At 39.8% G+C, this 19,163-nt stretch overlaps 1 protein-coding gene across 1 annotated transcript in view; it reads left to right on the forward strand.

Annotated features, from left to right (window-relative positions):
* Window positions 1-19,163, forward strand: part of pcm (pacman) — a 668,873-nt gene that overhangs the window by 414,742 nt on the left and 234,968 nt on the right. Inside the window, exon 23 of the mRNA XM_067150369.2 lies at window positions 12,989-13,109. Coding sequence (XP_067006470.2) covers window positions 12,989-13,109 — 121 coding nt within the window. The remainder of the gene's footprint in view (window positions 1-12,988; window positions 13,110-19,163) is intronic.

Genomic DNA, 19,163 nt, shown 5'->3' on the forward strand with positions numbered 1-19,163 from the left:
CTCCGCCGTCATGTTCATCTTCTTCCGGTATGACAACCTCCTCTCCTGCAACATCTTCGGTGTCTTCCTCCCCAAGTTCTTCTTCTTCTTCTTCTTCTTCGTCTCCTTCTTCTTCTTCTTCCTGATTGTTTAATTGGTATTGGCCGGGTCTGAAAAATGGCTTAAGATTTGCCGACTTAAAGACCTTAGTCACCGTAGCGTCCAAGCTTTGTACCTTGTATGAGTTATTTTCATAACTATGAATTATTCTATACGGTCCAGTATATAGCTCAGCAAACTTGCGGTAGTATCTCTCTGTAGGGTTGGAGACAGTGGGTGTCTTAACTAAAACCAACTCGCCCACTTGTAGGGGTCTATGAAACCTCTTGTTCCTTGTTCTTCGCAGCCGTTTTTCAGCCTGTGCTTTCAAGTGATCCGCAACGTTTCTAATACACATCTCTTGAGCTAGTTGAGGATCCCTAGGACAAGGAATTACATTCTCCCAAGGACGTTTGGGCAGCACATTGTTGTGAAGCCCTGCCGGAATCATACCAGTGGATTCGTGCCTGGTTGAGTTAATACACTCAGTAATAATGGGCACTACAGTGTTCCACTTATAATGTTCTCTCGGGCAGTATATCCTACAATACTTGGATATTTCCCTCATGACACGTTCACTCGGGTTAGCTTGCAGATGTCTGATACTGGATAAGACATGCTTAATTCCTAGTCTTTCTAATTCACGCTTAAGCCCTGCAGCAGTGAATTGGCTCCCATGATCACTTAAGATGCTCTCTGGGTTACCCATAATGGGTATTATCTTCTTCTTGATCTGCGATAGTGCCAAGCGAGTATTTGCCTTCTGAATAGGGCATAACGTTACAAATTTACTGAACTCGTCCATACAGACAGGGATGTACTTTAAGCCCCTAGTAGCAGAGGGCAAGGGACCGAAGAAGTCTATTGCATATAATTTACGTGGTCCCGTGGGTATCAGTGGTCAGGGTGGTTGCTTCAGAAGGTTAGGATTTGGTTTCACCCTCTGACAGATGTCACAGGTACGCAGGATTTTCTGTACCATTGTCCTCATTTTAGGCCAAACGAAAGTTTCCTGCAGTATTGCTACCACTTTATCAATTCCCGAATGTCCTGTAGAGTGATGGGCTATCCACACCAAGTCAATCTGTAATCGAGGAGGTACAACAATTCTAAATTTCGTGTGATTCTCATCCACAAATTTATGTAAAATATTATGGAAGTAATGATAATTTGCCGCTTTGCGCTCTGCTTCAGCGTACTGTGGAGTCCCGGGTTGGAGTTCTTTCCGAAAGTACTGGATCAGCCGTCCGGTCTCCGGGTAATTTGCCTGTTCCTCATGAATATTCCGAAGTCTCTCCAGTACATTCTGATCCTCTTGGTCTAACATAGTTAAGTGTATTGTGAGCTCCTCCGGATTTGGATTTCTGCTTAACGCGTCAGCAAGTACGTTCAATTTCCCTGGGCAATGTTCTACTGTGAGGTCGAACTGCTGGACGTAAAGTGCCCATCTACTGACCCGTGCATTAGCCATGTCCATCTTGAGAATAAAAGTAAGGACTTTGTGATCTGTTCTAATCACTACTGGGAACCCGTACACACATTTTCTCCAGTGTGCCAAGGCAGTAACTATGGCTAACATCTCCAACTCAGTGGTAGTGTATTTCAACTCGTGTCCTCGTAATTTTCTACACATGAAAGCCAAATAGGATATTTTATGCTCCCTCTCGGGTGTTTCCTGGTAAAGCACTGCTCCGACTCCTACTGCAGAAGCGTCCGTCTGTATTATGAATTTTCTATCGAAGCTAGGGTACCCCAATTTTACGGAATTCTCTAAAAGCACTTTAGTGTTTACGAAAGCTTTTTCTTGCTCTTCTCCCCATTTCCATCTGTTATTAGTCTTTAACATGTCTTGAAGTGGCGCCACGGTTTCCGTGTAACCGGGACAATGATTGGAGAAAAAGTTCGTTAGGCCCAAGAACTGCCTAACATGTTTAACCTTGATTGGCCTAGGAAAATTCTGTATTGCTGCAATTTTAGCTGGGTTAGGCCGAATGCCCTGACCGTCAACAACATGTCCCAGGAACAGTACCCTGCGCTGACAGAAGTGCGATTCTCAAAATTGACCTTGAAATTGCATCGCTCGAGGTCCTGAAAGAGTAAATTCAATTTTTCCAGGTGTTCCTCTAGTGTTTTAGTGCAAATTAAAATATCGTCGATGTACCTAATCGTAAACTCTTTTACCTCGGGACTGAGGTTCGATTCCAGTGCCCGTATCAACGCGGCATTTGACTAGTGCAGGTTATTGCAAATAAAAAAATGTGTGTGAATAAATTAATTCCATCCCCTGGTCTAAGGAGTTTGGACAGCCAAAGTAGGGGACTGCCTGTAGGGGTGAAGTACAGTGGGGACTTCGAGGGCCCTGGGACCGCTACGGTAGCTGTGAAGGCCCTTCAGGAACTCTGAAAAGTGGTGGCAAAAGGGGCTCTGGTTAAGACGCAGCGTATGGAAGAAAAAGACAAGAAAAAGACAAGGAGACTCAGTCGGAACTAGGAACATTTAAAGAAAACCTGGTGGCAGTAGTAGTCCGTATGGACCATACCCAAGAAGAGCTAATGAGATTAGAAGAAAAACTAGAGGCTAGGACTCAAGAAGTAGTTGACAGATATGAGAAGACGACCGAAAAGAATAAGGCTAAGATTGCTGGAATAGAACTTAGTTTACAACAGACTAGGAAGGAAGTCAGCGCTGAGGTCCAGGGTTTGAAGAATTGCCGAGAGCGGGAACAACGGACAACTGAGAAGCGAATACAGGGGTTAGAGCATGAAATGGAGAATATGCGTGATAAGTTGGACCAATTGAAACTCGAGGAGGAAAACGGAGTAAACAAGCGGAAGCTGAGTAGGACTCACAGCCCGATCGAACGCCAGTATGGAGGTGACAGCCTGAATGCAAGTCAGGATGAGGGACATGAACTGCTAGGAGAATCATTTAGGGCTAAGCCAAGAATAGGAAATACTACCCTATTCAGTCAGGATAGTGTTTTCCCGGGTTATAATTGGATTAGGGCACCCGAGGAGAAACCTAAGAAATTCGAGGGGAATGGGGAGGTCACGCCCCGTTCATTCCTTAAAGAGTTAGAAACATACATGGACGAGTGTCAGATACCACCAGAGTGCAGATTACACACAGCAGAAAGGTATCTTGGAGGGATTGCTGGAGCCTGGTTCAAGGCATTTGGGCAAGCATTTAAAAATTATGATGAGTTCAAACGCGCATTCCTGAATAAGTTCTGGAATCAGGGGCATCAGCTGGCGCTTAGGATGGAGCTCTACGCTCGTAGGTATGCAAATAGCACTCCCACAAGACTAAGCGAGTTCTTCATTTCCCAATACTTACGTTTGCAAGAGCAAGATCATCCGCCCGAAGAAATGGAGATCGTAACGACCATTATTAGGCAGTTGCCTGTAGAGGTACAAAGACCTCTAATCGCTGCGAATGTTACGACGGCGGTAGCCGCTGAGGAAATGCTTAGGCTCTGGGACCAGACGTCCGCACTGCACCAGCCACGTATACGGGCCATAGAAACTGTCCATCATGTGCATTTATGATTGCAGCCCTAATGCATATCAAAATTAAGCAGAAATTATGCAGGTTGCAATTCTTGTATCATATCCAATGCAACTCTTCCGTAATCAAAGATATTAATTCTTTCTTCCCTCCGAAGGTAAGTTTTGCCGGGATCCGGGAAGCGTCCCCAATCTTCATTAAGAGGCTTGGCTTGGGACATAAGTCCCTTTAATGAGGTTCTGGAGATTTTCATAATGACGCTCTAGCTCTCTTCACACGAGAACGCTTCTTCTGGACTCTTTTATGAAATATACTATTGTAATCCCAATATCAATACCAAAATCTATACTATTGGTCCATGAACAGAACGGTTCAGTATTAAAGACAATGGGGTGGTACATAGTGCCATATTTAAAATTTCTCTTTGACTATGTCATAAATAATAGGAATGGAAGGAATCTATAATAATACCAATTTATAAAGGAAAGGGTGATAAAGGGAAGCCAGAGAACTACAGACCAATCAGCCTGACCAGTATAGTTTGTAAAATACTGGAGAGTTTAATATCGAAGTACATCAGAGGGATATGTGATGATAAAAATTGGTTCATGAGGAGCCAGTATGGATTTAGAAAGAAATTTTCTTGCGAGGCACAACTTGTGGGATTTCAGCAGGACATATCAGATCAGTTGGATTCAGGAGGAGAGTTAGATTGCATAGCCATAGATCTTTCCAAAAGCCTTTGATAGAGTGGAACATGGAATATTATTAAAGTAATTGGAGGGAATAGGATTGGACGTAAGGGTTACACGTTGGATAAAAACATTTCTAAATTCAAGGGTTCAGAAAGTCCAAGTAGGAAATAATGTATCTCAGGAAGAGAAAGTTTGGAAGGGAATTGCACAGGGAAGTATAATCGGTCCGTTACTTTTCTTAATATACACAAATGATTTAGGGAACGATATAACATCAAAAATAAGATTGTATGCAGATGACATAATTGTTTATAGGGAAATAAACAACATTGAGGATTGTTCAGAATTACAAAGGGACCTTGAAAATATCCAACAATGGGTTGAAGAAAATAATATGAAGGTTAAAGGAGGCAAATCAACTGTTACAACTTTTACAAACAGGAGCTTTAAAACTGAATTTGAATATACTTTCGATGAGGTAGTTATCCCAAAGATGGCAAGTGCAAATACTTAGGTGTGAGATATGAAAGTAATTTGCACTGGAAGGGTCATATTGATGACATTGTTGGGAAAGCATACAGATCGTTACATGCCATAATGAGGCTACTTAAAGGATGCAACAAAGAATTAAAAGAAAAAAGTTACTTGAGTATGGTTCGTCCATTATTGGAATATGCAAACAGTGTTTGGGATTCTCACCAAGAATACCTAATAAAAGAAATAGATAGTGTGCAGAGGAAAGCAGCAAGATTTGTAACAGGGGATTTCAGAAGAAAGAGTAGTGTATCAGAAATGTTAAAGGAACTTGGGTGGGAAACTTTAAGTAAGAGAAGGGAGAAAACTAGACTTACAGGATTATATAGAGTCTATACAGGAGAAAAAGCATGGGGAGATATCCGTGAGAGGCTTCAGTTGGAAAATAATTATATCGGCAGGACTGACCACAAATATTGGGGTAAATTTTCATTCATTGGGAAGGGTGTGAAGGAGTGGAACAGTTTACCATGGGTAGTGTTTGATCCTTTTCCAAAATCTGTACAGATAATCAAGAAGAGAATAAACAGCAACAGAGAAAATAAATGAAGTGTTAGAGGACATTCGACCAGTGCAGGTTATTGTAAATAAAAAAATGTGTGTGAATAAATTAATTCCATCCCCTGGTCTAAGTAGTTTGGACAGCCAAAGTAAGGGACTGCCTGTAGGGGTGAAGTACAGTGGGGACTTTGAGGGCCCTGGGACCGCTACGGTAGCTGTGAAGGTCCTTCAGGAACTCTGAAAAGTGGTGGCAAAAGGGGCTCTGGTTAAGACGCACCAGGTCGTTATGCTACTTAGGATCCAAAACGGGTAAAACAAAAAAAAAAATATAGTAAATAATAAATGCAATGTAAATATTAATCTTATACCAGTTGTATAGTATCATTTGAAGTAATTCCACATACTGTATATCAGTTGACTATATTTGTAAGTAGTACAGGAGATATTATAAGTAGAATTTTGTAAACAATATAAATTTATTAAGGATGAGCTGTGTGTTTAATAGAAAACATTGTTAGCGTAAATTGTATAATATTGTATTATAGGAAAATTTTCTTCTCTTGTTAATTTAATATTTAGTGCTTGACAATAATGTATTTTAGTGTACCATTTTCCACCGAGGTAGACACCTCATTTGCAAATAAAGAGGTTTTGATTTGATTTAATTTGATTTTATTTGATTTGATTTGATCTCATTCATGGCCGCTTCAGATTCTTCATTCCACCATCTATGCTTCTTTTTCCTCTTTAGAGGGCATAGTTCCTGTGCAGCTTTAGTTTTTTTTTTTTGTTCTCAGATTCTCCCAGTTCTTCGCACTGTCCTTTTCTAACTTCTCTTTGATTTTTGTTTACTTCTGAGTTGTTTGTTAACATTTTGACATCAAATTTAGTTCTCCTTTATTTATTTATTTATTTATTTATTTATTTATTTATTTACTGATTTATTTATCTATCAACTTATTTATTTAATTATTAGATACAGCCTATGGAGGGCCATTTACACTAAAAATAATAATGATAATAAGTTTGAATAAGTATAAAAGATCGTCATTGGCTGTAACTCGATCTGAGTATATACAGGGTGGCGCACGAATAGTTGACACATTTAATTTTAGAATAACAACTTTATTTTTCATAGAACAGTAATGAAATTTTAGACACAGGCAGCTTGGACCCTGGAAATACATTTCACTATATCACAGGTTCAGCGTGGGCTCCATTGTGGCAGATAACCTCTTCGAGACGAGTACGCATGTTTCTGATGACTTTGCGGCACAGGTCTTCATGAACTTCATTGCAGAGCTGCACAATCCGAGCACGCATTTCCATGGGACTTTGAGGTCTTGAAGCGAAGAGTTTTTCTTTCAAATAGCCCCATAAAAATAAATCACAAGGATTTAAATCAGGGCTTTAAGGAGGCCATGAGAATCCGCGATTATTGTTGTACTGTGGGTAACGAAGAGACATTACACGATCACCAAATACTCCCCTCAAAAACTCAAGAACATTGTTAGCTGTGTGAGGTGTTGCAACATCTTGCATAAACCACTGCGTATGAATAGGGGTAGCAAGAATTTGAGGCATGAATTAATTCCGCAGCATGTCCGTGTATCGCTGTGCATTAACTGTCTGACTGAAGAAAAATGGCCCAATTAACCCATAACTTAACAGAGCTACCCACAGACTCGTTCTCCATGCGTGTTTTTCCTTTTTTTTTTTTATGAATAATGTCTGGTTTTTCTGTAGCCCAAAACCGCACATTTTGTTTATTAACTGCGCCGTTCAGATGAAAATAGGCTTCATCAGAGAACTAAGTGTTAAACAGCACTTCATCTTTATCTTGACTCCATAAGGCGCACTCTGCAATCTCTTCTGCCTGTAAAGATCTGTGAGCTTGTGTAGTACAGTCATTTTGCACGGGTACAACTGAAGTTCACCGTGTAACATTCTTTGAACTGAATGGCGCGATATTTCACTTCCTCTTGAAGCTCCCCGTGTTGACTTGTATGGGCTACGGTGCATGGCGACCCACAGGAGACCGAACTGCTGGTGCACGAGGTCGCTTTTCTTCCTTCACACTGCCTTGTTTTTGAATGTTTCTGTATAAGCGAAGGATGGTGTTCCTTGCTGGTGCCCACCTAATTTGAAATACAGCTCGAAATTTCCTTTGTGTCGCCGTAACATTTTTGATTCGCAATAAAAAGTAACTATTTTGGCGCGCTGCTGAACGGAGAGTGGGCCGTGGTCGGCCGTGGCAGAAAGGTAACTGGAATGCAGGCATTTGGAGACAAATCATCAGTGTCACCTGTACAGATATTTCCATGAAACAGGGAAGGTGTAAACAAAATTTTAACAGCATAGTACATAAGTTGAATTATATATTTGCTTTTCAAATGTGTCAACTATTCGTGCGCCACCCTGTATAACTTCTTTGTATGCATTGACGAGTTCAACTCATTTTATGGATGTGTTTGCGATGACTAAACAGACCAATCCTGACATAAAACATACGCCCACACAAATCACACTGAATGGCTGGAGGAGGGCAGGGTTGTAATTAACGGAGTTTTCTTGCTTGTCTCTTGGCCTCTTGATGTCTGCGGCATTCTCTTTCAAACAAGTTGACAGTGGTGGATGTAGTGTTCCACCAAAGTGAACGGTCCACAGCACATTCTTCCTTTGTGTGTATATCTATACCAGTTGTCTTCATGATGTGTTTTAGCTGGTCCTTAAACACTTAAGAGGGGCTCCATGAGGTCTACTGCCGGTGGAAAGTTCACCGTAAAGAATTTGGCGGGGAAGCCTGGTATCACCCATGCGGTGAACATGGCCTAACCATCTCAGTTGATGAGCGATGATTGTTGCCTCAGTGCTATTTAGGTGCGCTTTGTCGAGAACTGCCGTGTTGGGCACATAGTCCTCCCACTTAATATTCAAGATGAATCTCATTTTCTGATTGTGGAAGCGCTCAAGTTTTTTGATATCACGGCGATAGTGTCCAAGTTTCACAGCCATACAGCAGCGTAGAAATGACAACAGCTTTGTACACCATGAGTTTGGTATGGAGTTTTGGGTCGTTATTCATGAAGACTCTGTGCATTAACCGTCTGAATGCTGCATGAGCAGCCCCAATTCTTTTATCAACGTCTTGTTCGCAGGTACACCGTTTAGACAAGATGCTTCCAAGATATGAAAAGTGATCAAAGATAACAAAGGTATAAACAACAATATTAAGTATCAACAATAAATTAAAAATTATTAACAAGAACAATGTTACAACAATGGCAACGATAACTGGCAAGCGTCGGTTACAAAATTAGGAAGAAGAAAGGTCGAGGGTTGGATGGACGGAAGGAATTGGAAATCTGGAGTGGACTTCAAAGGAATCTTTTAATTTTTTGCGTAAAGGATGCGAACGGTGTGAATATGTCGATATCGGGTAGTGAGTTACCAAGAGTAGGGAGACGGTGGAAGACAGAGCGTTGTTGTAAGGTTAGGCGCGGATGGGGCACATGATGTGTGCGCCGGTTGCGTGTTGGGCGAGGAGGAACGTGTATAGGGAAGTACGCCGGAAGAGTACATTTGGTGTAGCCATTGATTATTTTATAAAGGTGTCATAGATTGGAGAACTGTAAATGGCTTCTCGGGTCAAGTATTCTCAGATAGTTCAAAATGTCAGATTTAGTTTTGTTCTTAAAAACAGGATTGCGAGTCTTAACAATGAAAGTGAAAAAGTTAAAAATACTATTTAGTTGAGATATGTTTGTGATAGCAGATGAGGACCAAATAGGGGAACAAAAGTCAATAATGGGGAGAACATTCAAGACAAAGTATACTTATAAGGCGTTAATATAATTAATTTCAGTGAACCTGTAAAGAATGCTTAGGGTACACATAGCACGGGATTTTATAGACTGAATATGAGCAGAGAAGGTTAGTTTACAGTCTATTATAACACCTAGGTCTCTTACCTGAGAAGCCGATTGCATTGTATTTCCCTGGATGGTATAAGCAGTGTTCATTCCTTGCTTTAGCAATGAAAAGGAGATTGTATTTGGACTTCTTAACTCATTGCGGACCGTGGGCGGCGTAAGACGTTCAAGCTTGCTCCTATGCTGCGGGCCGTGGACGGCGTAAGACGTTTAATGTTTCGCGCGAAGCAATGCTGTTTATATTCGTCATCTATGCATTCTTACACCTTAGTCAGCGTTACTGGTTGTAGCAGGAAGTTGGTTGACCTTCTTGAGATAACCCTCGCGTTGAGTGGGCTCATGTTTATCTCAGCAGTTTTAGCTGGAAAATCTCATAACTTCCTCGCACGTCAATTCGGTACTTGAGATTCCAATGCAGTGCGTGTCGTCCTTACCGAGTGTAGTATAATGGCTTATAATACAAAGTTTCTTATGGAAGATTAAATAGATATTGTTCACAATGATTATTCTGGTGATGAACTTATTCCTGAAATAGACTCAGATAGTGAAAGTGAGAGTGGTGAGGAAATTGCGATTCCCGAATCCGATAGGCCTATAGAGAAAAGTGAAGTGCCTGATACATATCATTCTAGTTATTGTCCACCTGTTCCACCATTTACAGAGAATTCAGGTATAAACCTTCAAATAGAAAATAAGCAGGATATTTTGAGTTACGTGAGTATTTTCATGAATGACGAATTTTATCAGTATGTGTGAGCAGACCAATCTATACGCGAGTCAAGTGATAAGTGCGGCGCCCCGGCCTTTCACAAAGAATTCGATCATGCAATCGTGGAAACCTATTAGTCGAAAATCCTGATATAAAAATGTACTGGACCGAAGACCCTGTTATTCATACTACGATATTTTCTAAAACAATGTTCCGAATACACTTCCTTCATATTCATTTCTTCACTTCGGTGACGGTAATCGTTATGCTGAAAATATAGATAGGCTGTATAAAATTAGACGTATTTTGAAACCTGTCACACCATATATCACACCTTAAATATTTACTACAGGTAAGCACAAAGTATCATTTTTCTAACATTTATAGTTTAGGAGTAAATGTAAATTGTATTAAGTAATGCACGTCTAGAGGGCCGGGCATGAAAATGGCCGGTCCAGGCATTCAAGTGTCCCGCTCAGAAGCAGGTACTGAACGTGTTAACATTGAAAGAAAGATTCCATTTATTAAATCGGACACCACACGAATTGAGAACAGTCTGTAATTCATCACAATCATCAGTCGTAGACACTTTCCTTAGGATTTTCAGGTCATTGGCGGACAAGAGGAGGGAACACTGACTATTTTGGGTGCAGAGAATTCTGTTATCGATATAGAGAACAAAGAGTTCGGGTCCCAGCATACTGCTGTGAGATACACCTGATAACACAGATAACCATGATGAGGCAGATTCAGGGAGTACCACTCTTTGTTTTCTGCCAGAGAGGAAACTTGTTATCAATGACAAGACGGGGCCATGGATCTTAAATCTGGTAGTGAGCTTATGAAGAAGTGCGTGATCCACTGAGTCGAATGCCTTGGCCAGATCTATATAGATTACACCTGAGATTTATTTTCTATTGCTGAAATGATGTGGTGATTGAGAACTATGAGGTTAGTGAGGCATAATTTTCCGAGAGTGAATCCGTGTTGTTCTTTAGATAGAGAAAGAGGAGTCGGCAGTAGATTATTCTTTCAAGTACAGAGGATAGTATTGGGACGGTAGTTATTGGGCAGTTTGATGACATATCATGTATGTTGCCAAATTTGAAAAAAGGTGTGATATCAGCTTGTTTCCAACTGTTGGGGAATGTACTAGTAGCCATACACAGGTTTAAATTTGTAGATAACGGTGCACAGAAAGATGCATAAGTATTTTTTAGGAATATAGAGCTAATGTCATTGAGTCCGGTGGAGCGGTTTATTGAGAGACTATTGAGAATATTTTGAACTTCGTTACGGGTCGTTGATATTTGTGACAGTGAGCAACTGCAAACACTATTGGTCTGTGGTAGTTCTGTGATAGGTGCGGGAGGGGTAAAGGTACTCGTTGAATTTTTAAGACCTTAATTCAGTTGGGACATCATCACTATGTAGTTTAAGATTCAGTGGTATCTGGGGTGACTTTCTTTGTGATGAAATGAGGGTCCAACATTTTTTTAGGGTTGTTTTTAAGGTTTCCAATTATAGAAGTGATGTGCTGATTGTAGTCCTTCTTAAGATGCGATTTTGAAATTTTCCTGAGTTGTTTAAAAGTACTATACGTGTGTGAATTGGGGATAGAGTTCCGGAGTGACCACGCGCGAGTTTTGTTCTTTAGTAGCAGTTTAGTTTCGGCACTCAGCCAGGGGGGATATTTGTGTGTTCTGGGTTTGTTCTCTTGTTATTTGTTTTGAGTTATGAAAGTCACTTTTATGGTCATGAGGCAGTGATCACTCTCCAAGTTGGCTCCTTTTTTTTACCTTGACATTTTGGACTCCTTGTTGCTCTTAGCAGAGATAGCAACATGGTCAGTTTGGAATTCCCCCGAGGTGTGGGTTTGGGGACCACCAGGTTTTTTTGTTTTTGTTTTTTACTGAGCTTTTTAAAGTAGATAGACATCAGCTTGAGATTAAAAGTCTTGCGTAGTTCAACAAACCTAATTTCATTTCTGTTTGTTCTTTTGTGCGCTGGGAATTCTCCGCCAGTCTTCTTATAAATCCTTTCTCTCCCAACTTGTGCATTGAAGTCTCCAGGTAACACTTTGACATGATGTTTAGAAATTTTGTTGATTTTGTTTTCCACATTTTGTGGGAAGATGGAGACGACAAATATGATTAATTTGCTAATGATGATGATGATGATGATGATGATGATGATTGATAGAGGTAAGGTAGCATAGAGTTTTTGACTTCAATGTTTTATTGTACATATTAACATTTAGATGAGATTGGAAAATGATTGAGTTCCAAAAGTATTTACAGAGAATGTAATAGGAAGAAGACGTCTGGGAAGGCCCAGAAAGAGGTCAGTTGATATGGTGAAGGAGAGTATAGGGAAGATAGGAGGAAAAAGTAGAAGAAATATTAAGAAAGGAAGGATATGGTGGTGAGATAGACAACTGTTGAGGTCCTTAATTCACAACCCAACCCAGAAGATTGAAAACGGGAAATGATGAAGAAGAAGATTAACATTAAATTGATAAAAATTATAATTTGAAATTTTTTCTGTTGTAGATAGTCACAGCAGCATGTAAAGATTATGATGTATTTCTTAGAACAAATGTATATTTTATACAGTTTTCCTGTACATCATTATGCAGAATTAATTTCTTGTAAATAAATTAAAGGCAATGTTCTTTTAAAAATGTTCTCTCCTAAAATTTGAGTGCACATATTATTTGATGCTGCTGAGTATTCACATATATACGATAGTTCATGGGACATGAAACCAGTAAAGTTTATTTATCTTTATCAGGGTCTGAAACTTTTCATTTTTTGAATGAACCATTATTGTGATTTCTAATGTATTTCCTTGCTTGTTATCATGCTCTATTTCTCACTGGTAGATTGTGGTTCATGTATTTAATAAGTATGTGATGTGTACTAGTTCTGAAAAATGTGAATTAAAAACATTTGCTAGCATTGAATTCTTCAAGGGAAATGTTTCACAGTATATTCTTCTTGTTAGTTTATTCTGTGTATTTTATTTTACAGTCCTCCCTCCAAGTGGGCAGTCTATCTCCTGATCCAACTACAACAAATCGTCTTTTTGATCGTGTGGTGAACGTCCGGCAGAGCTATACAGTGCCTCTGGGTCTAAAGGGCACCATAATTGGTAAGTTTCACTTTATATGATTCATTGTTGGTACTCAGTTGTGATTCAGAAATGAAGGGAAGAATACGGACTTAGTCAAATTTAACCATTCTTTTTAAATCAATTTAATTTAATTTCATCAGATGTTTTGCACAAAGCAAGACCTATAAGCACAAATCCCGGTCACTATAGCTTAGTTTCATATGTTCTGAAATTAAGTGACGCCTGTGTGCACTCTCTCTCTTTCATTCAAAAAACAGGCCTGAGTGGCTCAGGCTGTTGAAGCTGGCCTTCTGACCCCAATGCTAATGGGACATAAAAACCAATAACATTATTAACACATTTGTTTGTTGCTTAGCAATACTGACATTTTGAAAATAAATTATTGTCTCATAGGTCTCCTGTTGCTTCTCTTCCAATTCCACTGTTGTATCCTATATTTTGTCTCTTATCTTTGCTTGTTATGTCTCCAAAATCTAAAGTAGTTGCTGTAGACAGCTTCTTAAAAAGTATTCATTCATTACTTACTCTTACTTACAAAAGACCTATAAATACTTCATTTTGCATTATAATCAAATGGATACTTGGATAGCAGTTTTAATATTTCCTCCTGTAGTCCAGCAAATGTCTCCACAGCAGTTCATAATCGTGGGAAATTTTCTTGTCAGTGATGAATTCGATTACAGCGACTGAATGAATAAATAGAATACTCTTCTCTACCAGTCATGGATAAGCACCAACCGGGGAGACGGTATTCATTTGTTGCAATTATAATAATTAATACATGCAGTTAGTTTTTTATAATACACAATATTGAAGATAATCCAGCTAAGAAAATGTTCCTAAATTATTTAAGTATAATTTTCTTCTATACTGTATATTCCATTAACCCACTAGCATACCAATTTAATATGCTGAGCATGCGTGTGTGGACCATTTAGTTGTGCGTAAGATATAGTTTTACACTGTTAAGTTTTATACATGTATACTGCAATTTTTATCATACCTGTTTTTGATGTGATGATGAACTGCAACCTGAAGAACACTTTAAAATATTTTAGTGGTGTGATACACCCTAAAACACTACAGGAAATGCTAAGCCACCAAACACTTTTTATGCTCATATCTCACACTTTTTTCTTGTCAGCCCCTCCCCCCCTTTTTTTTCCGTTTGGGGGTATAAACCTTGCAAAGTGTGCCCACTGAGCTGCCTGGAACCTATCAGGTGAAATGTCCTTTTGTGGTCTGCCCTCTCAGATAATCAGTAACCCCACTGTTGACAGCTCTGAAGATGGTTTTCCGTGGTTTCCCATTTTCTCGCCAGGCAAATGCTGGGGCTGTACCTTAATTAAGGCCACGGCTGTTTCCTTTCCACACCTAGCCATTTCGTGTCCCATCATCACCATAGGACCTATCTGTGTCGGTGCAACATAAAACTTCTAAATAAAAAATAACTTCCTTCCCACTTCTACAGTAACAGCTTTCCTGTCCATCCATTTTAGTGTCCTACACTACCACAGTCTTCCCCTTCTCTGTTTGCCCTAACCTCAACTCTTGTGACATATTTTTTCTTTTGACATGCACTGTTCCTACCGTATTTCTTTTCTTGGAAGACAAATTTAGGAACATGGAGGGTGAGGTGCACCAGTTATTAACATAAACTGTGTACCCCTTCTCATGATACGGTTCCATAAGTTCCATGACTATACCCTCACTTGACAATATTTCAGATGCTTCTGCTTGGGCTGGTTTTTTCCCCAGACAGTATCCACTGTCAGATTCACAAATTTAAAGGATTTTATACCAAATCAGCCCCCCCCCCCTTTTTTTTCCTTCTTTTTTCTTTCTTCTTAGATTACCCTACAGACCTACATTTTACTACACTTTCATCTACTGCTGTATCCTGCTTGTGTGAAATTTTGTTTGTAATGGTTTACAATAGATGGAATTTAATGAGCCTGTGGTTTTCATTGATGTAGTTGGTTTTTCGAAGGGCGGAAAAAAGGCTTTGGTGAAACATTCCTCCATCCGAAGACAGCAGGGTGCACCAGATTCAGAAGGGTAATTAAATTGTATGATCCCGTATGTACTCTAAGCAGTAAAGTAGTAATGCTGGCCTGTGCCTGTGCAACGTGTCGTGCAAAATAAACGTATCCTATTTAATGGTGTAATTACTGTAACTAATAAGTTAAGCATAGAATGCCCACAAGTCCATCCAACACTCCATGTTGTACAACAAGGGCGCCCATAGGATAGTTTGTAGGGGGGGTCTAGACCTGGGGGTATGTAGTATTTTTTATATTTTGGAAGATGAATGGAGACTTGTATTCCACGGTAGAATACCACCCACAGTATCTCCTACCACTTCTACGTAATCATCATAAGTCGTGTAACTCATTTGACTTCACACAATATTTTGGATTAAGCGACGCCAACTTTGACGATGTTCAGCTTCTCTTAAAGCCTGCTGAAGAGTCAGACCGGTGGTACGCAGAACTTGATCAATCCACCTACTCGATGTCCTTCCTCGTGGTCTTCTGCCGAAAACTTTGCCTTCCATGATACATTCCTCCAGATTTTCACTATCACGTCTTACAATATGTCTGAAGACTTGGACGATTCTCTTTATGATGCATGAGGAGAGACGTTCGGAGATATTCAGTTCTTGAATAATAGATGCATTAGTTCTTCTTTCCATCCAAGGTACACTGAGCATCCTTCTCCAACACCACATCTGAAAGGCGTCGATACGGTACTTATCTCTTGCCTTGAGGGTCCAGGTCTCGGAACCATAAAGGAAGACAGAGAACACAAGAGAATCAACTAATCTAATCTTTGTACTGTTTGTAATTGCTCTTCTCTGCTATATTTTTGTGAGTTTGCTCATGGCAACGCGCTCTAAGGTGATACGTCTCCTAATCTCTTTGTCAGAACTTCCACTATCACAGATGGTCGACCCAAGGTATATAAAGTCATTTACCATTTCCATTTCCCTTAATCGACCTGTCAGCTGGATCTGTGCTGCTCTGTCAATTATCATTAGTTTGGACTTGCTCAGGTTGATCTCTAGCCCATATTCTAAACTTGCATCTTTTACCCTTGCTAGTAATTCTGCAAGTTCATCTTCACTGCTGGCAAGGAGAGTGGTGTCATCAGCAAAGCGCAGGTTACTGATTTTTTGTCCACCAATTGATATGCCTCCAGTCCAGTCATCAAGGGCTTTCTTCATCACATATTCAGCATAGATGTTATATAGAATAGGTGATAATATGCAGCCTTGTCGGACACCCTGCGAAATACTGAAAAATTCTGAAATGTCGCCGTGTACCGTTATAGTTGCAATGTTGTTTCCATACAGACTTTTGAGTAATGATATTAGACGTTGTGGAATGCCAAATTCACCAAGAACCTGCCATAGTTTATTCTAGACAACACAATCAAAAGCTTTCTTGTAGTCAAGGAAGTATATTAGCACAGGAACACAGAATTCACAAGATTTTTCAATTATTTGCCTCATATTAAAAATCTGTTCCCGTGTTCCTTTTCCTGCAACAAATCCTGCTTGCTCAATGGATATGTGAGGCATTATGTAAGACTTGAGGCGCTGGTTTATGATGTACAATAAAATCTCACTTGCATGAGATATCAGAGCAATTGTACGAAAGTTGGAACACTTCCTGACTGACCCTTTCTTGTACAAGGGGATTAAGATAGAGCTTGTCCAATCTTTTGGCCATTCTCCCGTCGCCCATATCCTATTACACAATGAGTGCATCACGTGCAAACATTCTTCACCCATTTCTTTAAGCATATCTCCAGAAATACCATCCAGTCCAGGGGATTTGTTTGTAATACTAGCTTTAAAATCATTTTCGTGAAAGAGAAACTCCTGACTACCTTAGATTTATTCCTTTTCCTGAGAGCTGGGGAGGCAGGGGGGCATCCCCCTCTTGCCCCCGGGCATGAGCGCCCTTGTCATACAATGTCAGCATGTTAAAGAGCTCTGGTGACACATTTAGTATGTACCTGACAAAATTCATTAAAACTTAGTCATAGATGCCCAAGAGAGATTCAGTTTACTTTGTCATCTTGTAGGCCTGGAGTAAAACAGAACATTAAAATTGATGAACAGACAGCCAAGTGTTGTCAGATTAAAATGTCTGCACATGGTATCTGAGGCCATATGATTATTATTATTGTTATTGTTATCAATAAAATGTCTAATGGGAGGGTATTTTCAACAGAACAAAGGAAAACACCATCTCTCGGAATGAAAAAAAATATAGGGCTGATAGGAAATCAAGAAATCCTTTGTATAATTGACTAGAGTGGTCCAATGTAGGCCATAAAATGTAAAATAAAATAAATTTTTTATTATTATTATTATTATTATTATTATTATTATTATTATTATTCCTTTGCTGGCAGGACCTAGTGTTTACAGTGCATTATGTCTTCTGGTATGGGCTAGAGCAATTTTGTTACTTCCATTGATCTGTCTCTGTCGTATCCTTGGCTTTGACAATATGAAAATGACTGATATACGAGCGATGCTTGTAATGCCATTCCTTCTGCAGCCAGTCCCTGCTAAGAATGGTGTGAAAATGTTGCTCATAGGGTCGGTTGGTGCATGCATTTCAGTGGGCTTGGCAGACTGATATGTAATAGCAACTTCTGGCTTGGTGATGAAAGCAGCAGGAAACTACCTCGCTCCTCATTTCTCTACTATGCCTCTTCAGTAATGCCTAGGCCATCTTATGACAGGTGATGGCGGAGCTTTTGAAAATCCAACCAGCCTTAGGGCTGAAGATTGAACATACATTATTATTATTATCTGGATCTGAGGGCTGGTTCAAGATCCACTCAGCCCACGTGATTACAATTGAGTAGCTGAGAGTATTTGCTGTGCCGACCACACGACACCTTGTATTCTAATAAAATAATTCTTCAAAGTCAATGTCGGACCAATATGATATTTATCAGTTGTAACCTCGTAATCTGCAGACCTTCGGGCTTAACAATGGTTGCTTGTTAGACCATGGCCCTTTGGGGCTGTTATCCCATGGGGTTTAGTTTATAACTTCCCTGTGAATTTGATTTAAAATTAGTAACCCAGTAGTTTTGGCTTGCAAACTGTCAAGAATGTCCATGTAGAACTTGGGCTTCCTGTTATGACACCATTTAAATTTATTTTTTTGACCGAGCTCAATAGCTGCAGTCACTTAATTGCGGCCGGTATCCATTGTTCGGGAGATAGTGGGTTCAAACCCAACTGTCGGTAGCCCTAAAGATGGTTTTTCGTTTTTTCCCATTTTCACACCAGGCAAATGCTGGGGCTGTACCTTAATTAACGCCACGGCCGCTTCCTTCCCACTCCTAGCTCCTTCCTGCCTCATCATCGCCATAAGACCTGCCTGTGTCGGTGCGACATAAAGCAACTTGCAAAAAAAATATATATGTATCCTTGCTGGTGAAGACCTTGTGTTTATAGGCCACTATGTCTTCTGGTATTTGTTAGATCAAATTTGTTACTTTCATTGACCTTTCTATCTCATCCATGGGTTTGACATTGTGAAAGTGACTTGTGACTCTTTTCATCACAGAAATAATTCTCAGTAGATCTAATGGCATAGGTGCTCATCCTATTAAGGCACTTAAGACCTTAACTCATTTTCTCAGATGAGCCTCTGAAGGAATAAAAATAACCTGTCGACAGATGTATACATGCAAGTATAATGTACGTAAGTTAATACACAAATTCTGTACTATGGTCTCCTCGGGTAGCTGAAAAGTGTTCTCAATATGGCGGTATGTGCATGGACATCTCTTTCCCCCAGTCATAAGCTATTGTTCAGCCAGTGGTATGGGGAGCTCATGTACTTACAGCAACTGAAAAGGCCTAATATGTCCTACTTTTATCAGAAGGGTTAGGAATAGAGTGTAGGACCTTTTCTTATTTCCCATTTATTCCTAAACATTTCCACATTTTTTTTAGACTGACTTTTGTTTGAGGTAAAACCAATCATTCTAGCACCAATTTCCTCCAGTGGATTATAGTTTGAGACAAAATATCAC

The sequence above is a fragment of the Anabrus simplex genome, chromosome 6 (assembly GCF_040414725.1).
Source record: "Anabrus simplex isolate iqAnaSimp1 chromosome 6, ASM4041472v1, whole genome shotgun sequence".
NCBI classification, from domain to species: Eukaryota; Metazoa; Arthropoda; class Insecta; order Orthoptera; family Tettigoniidae; genus Anabrus; species Anabrus simplex.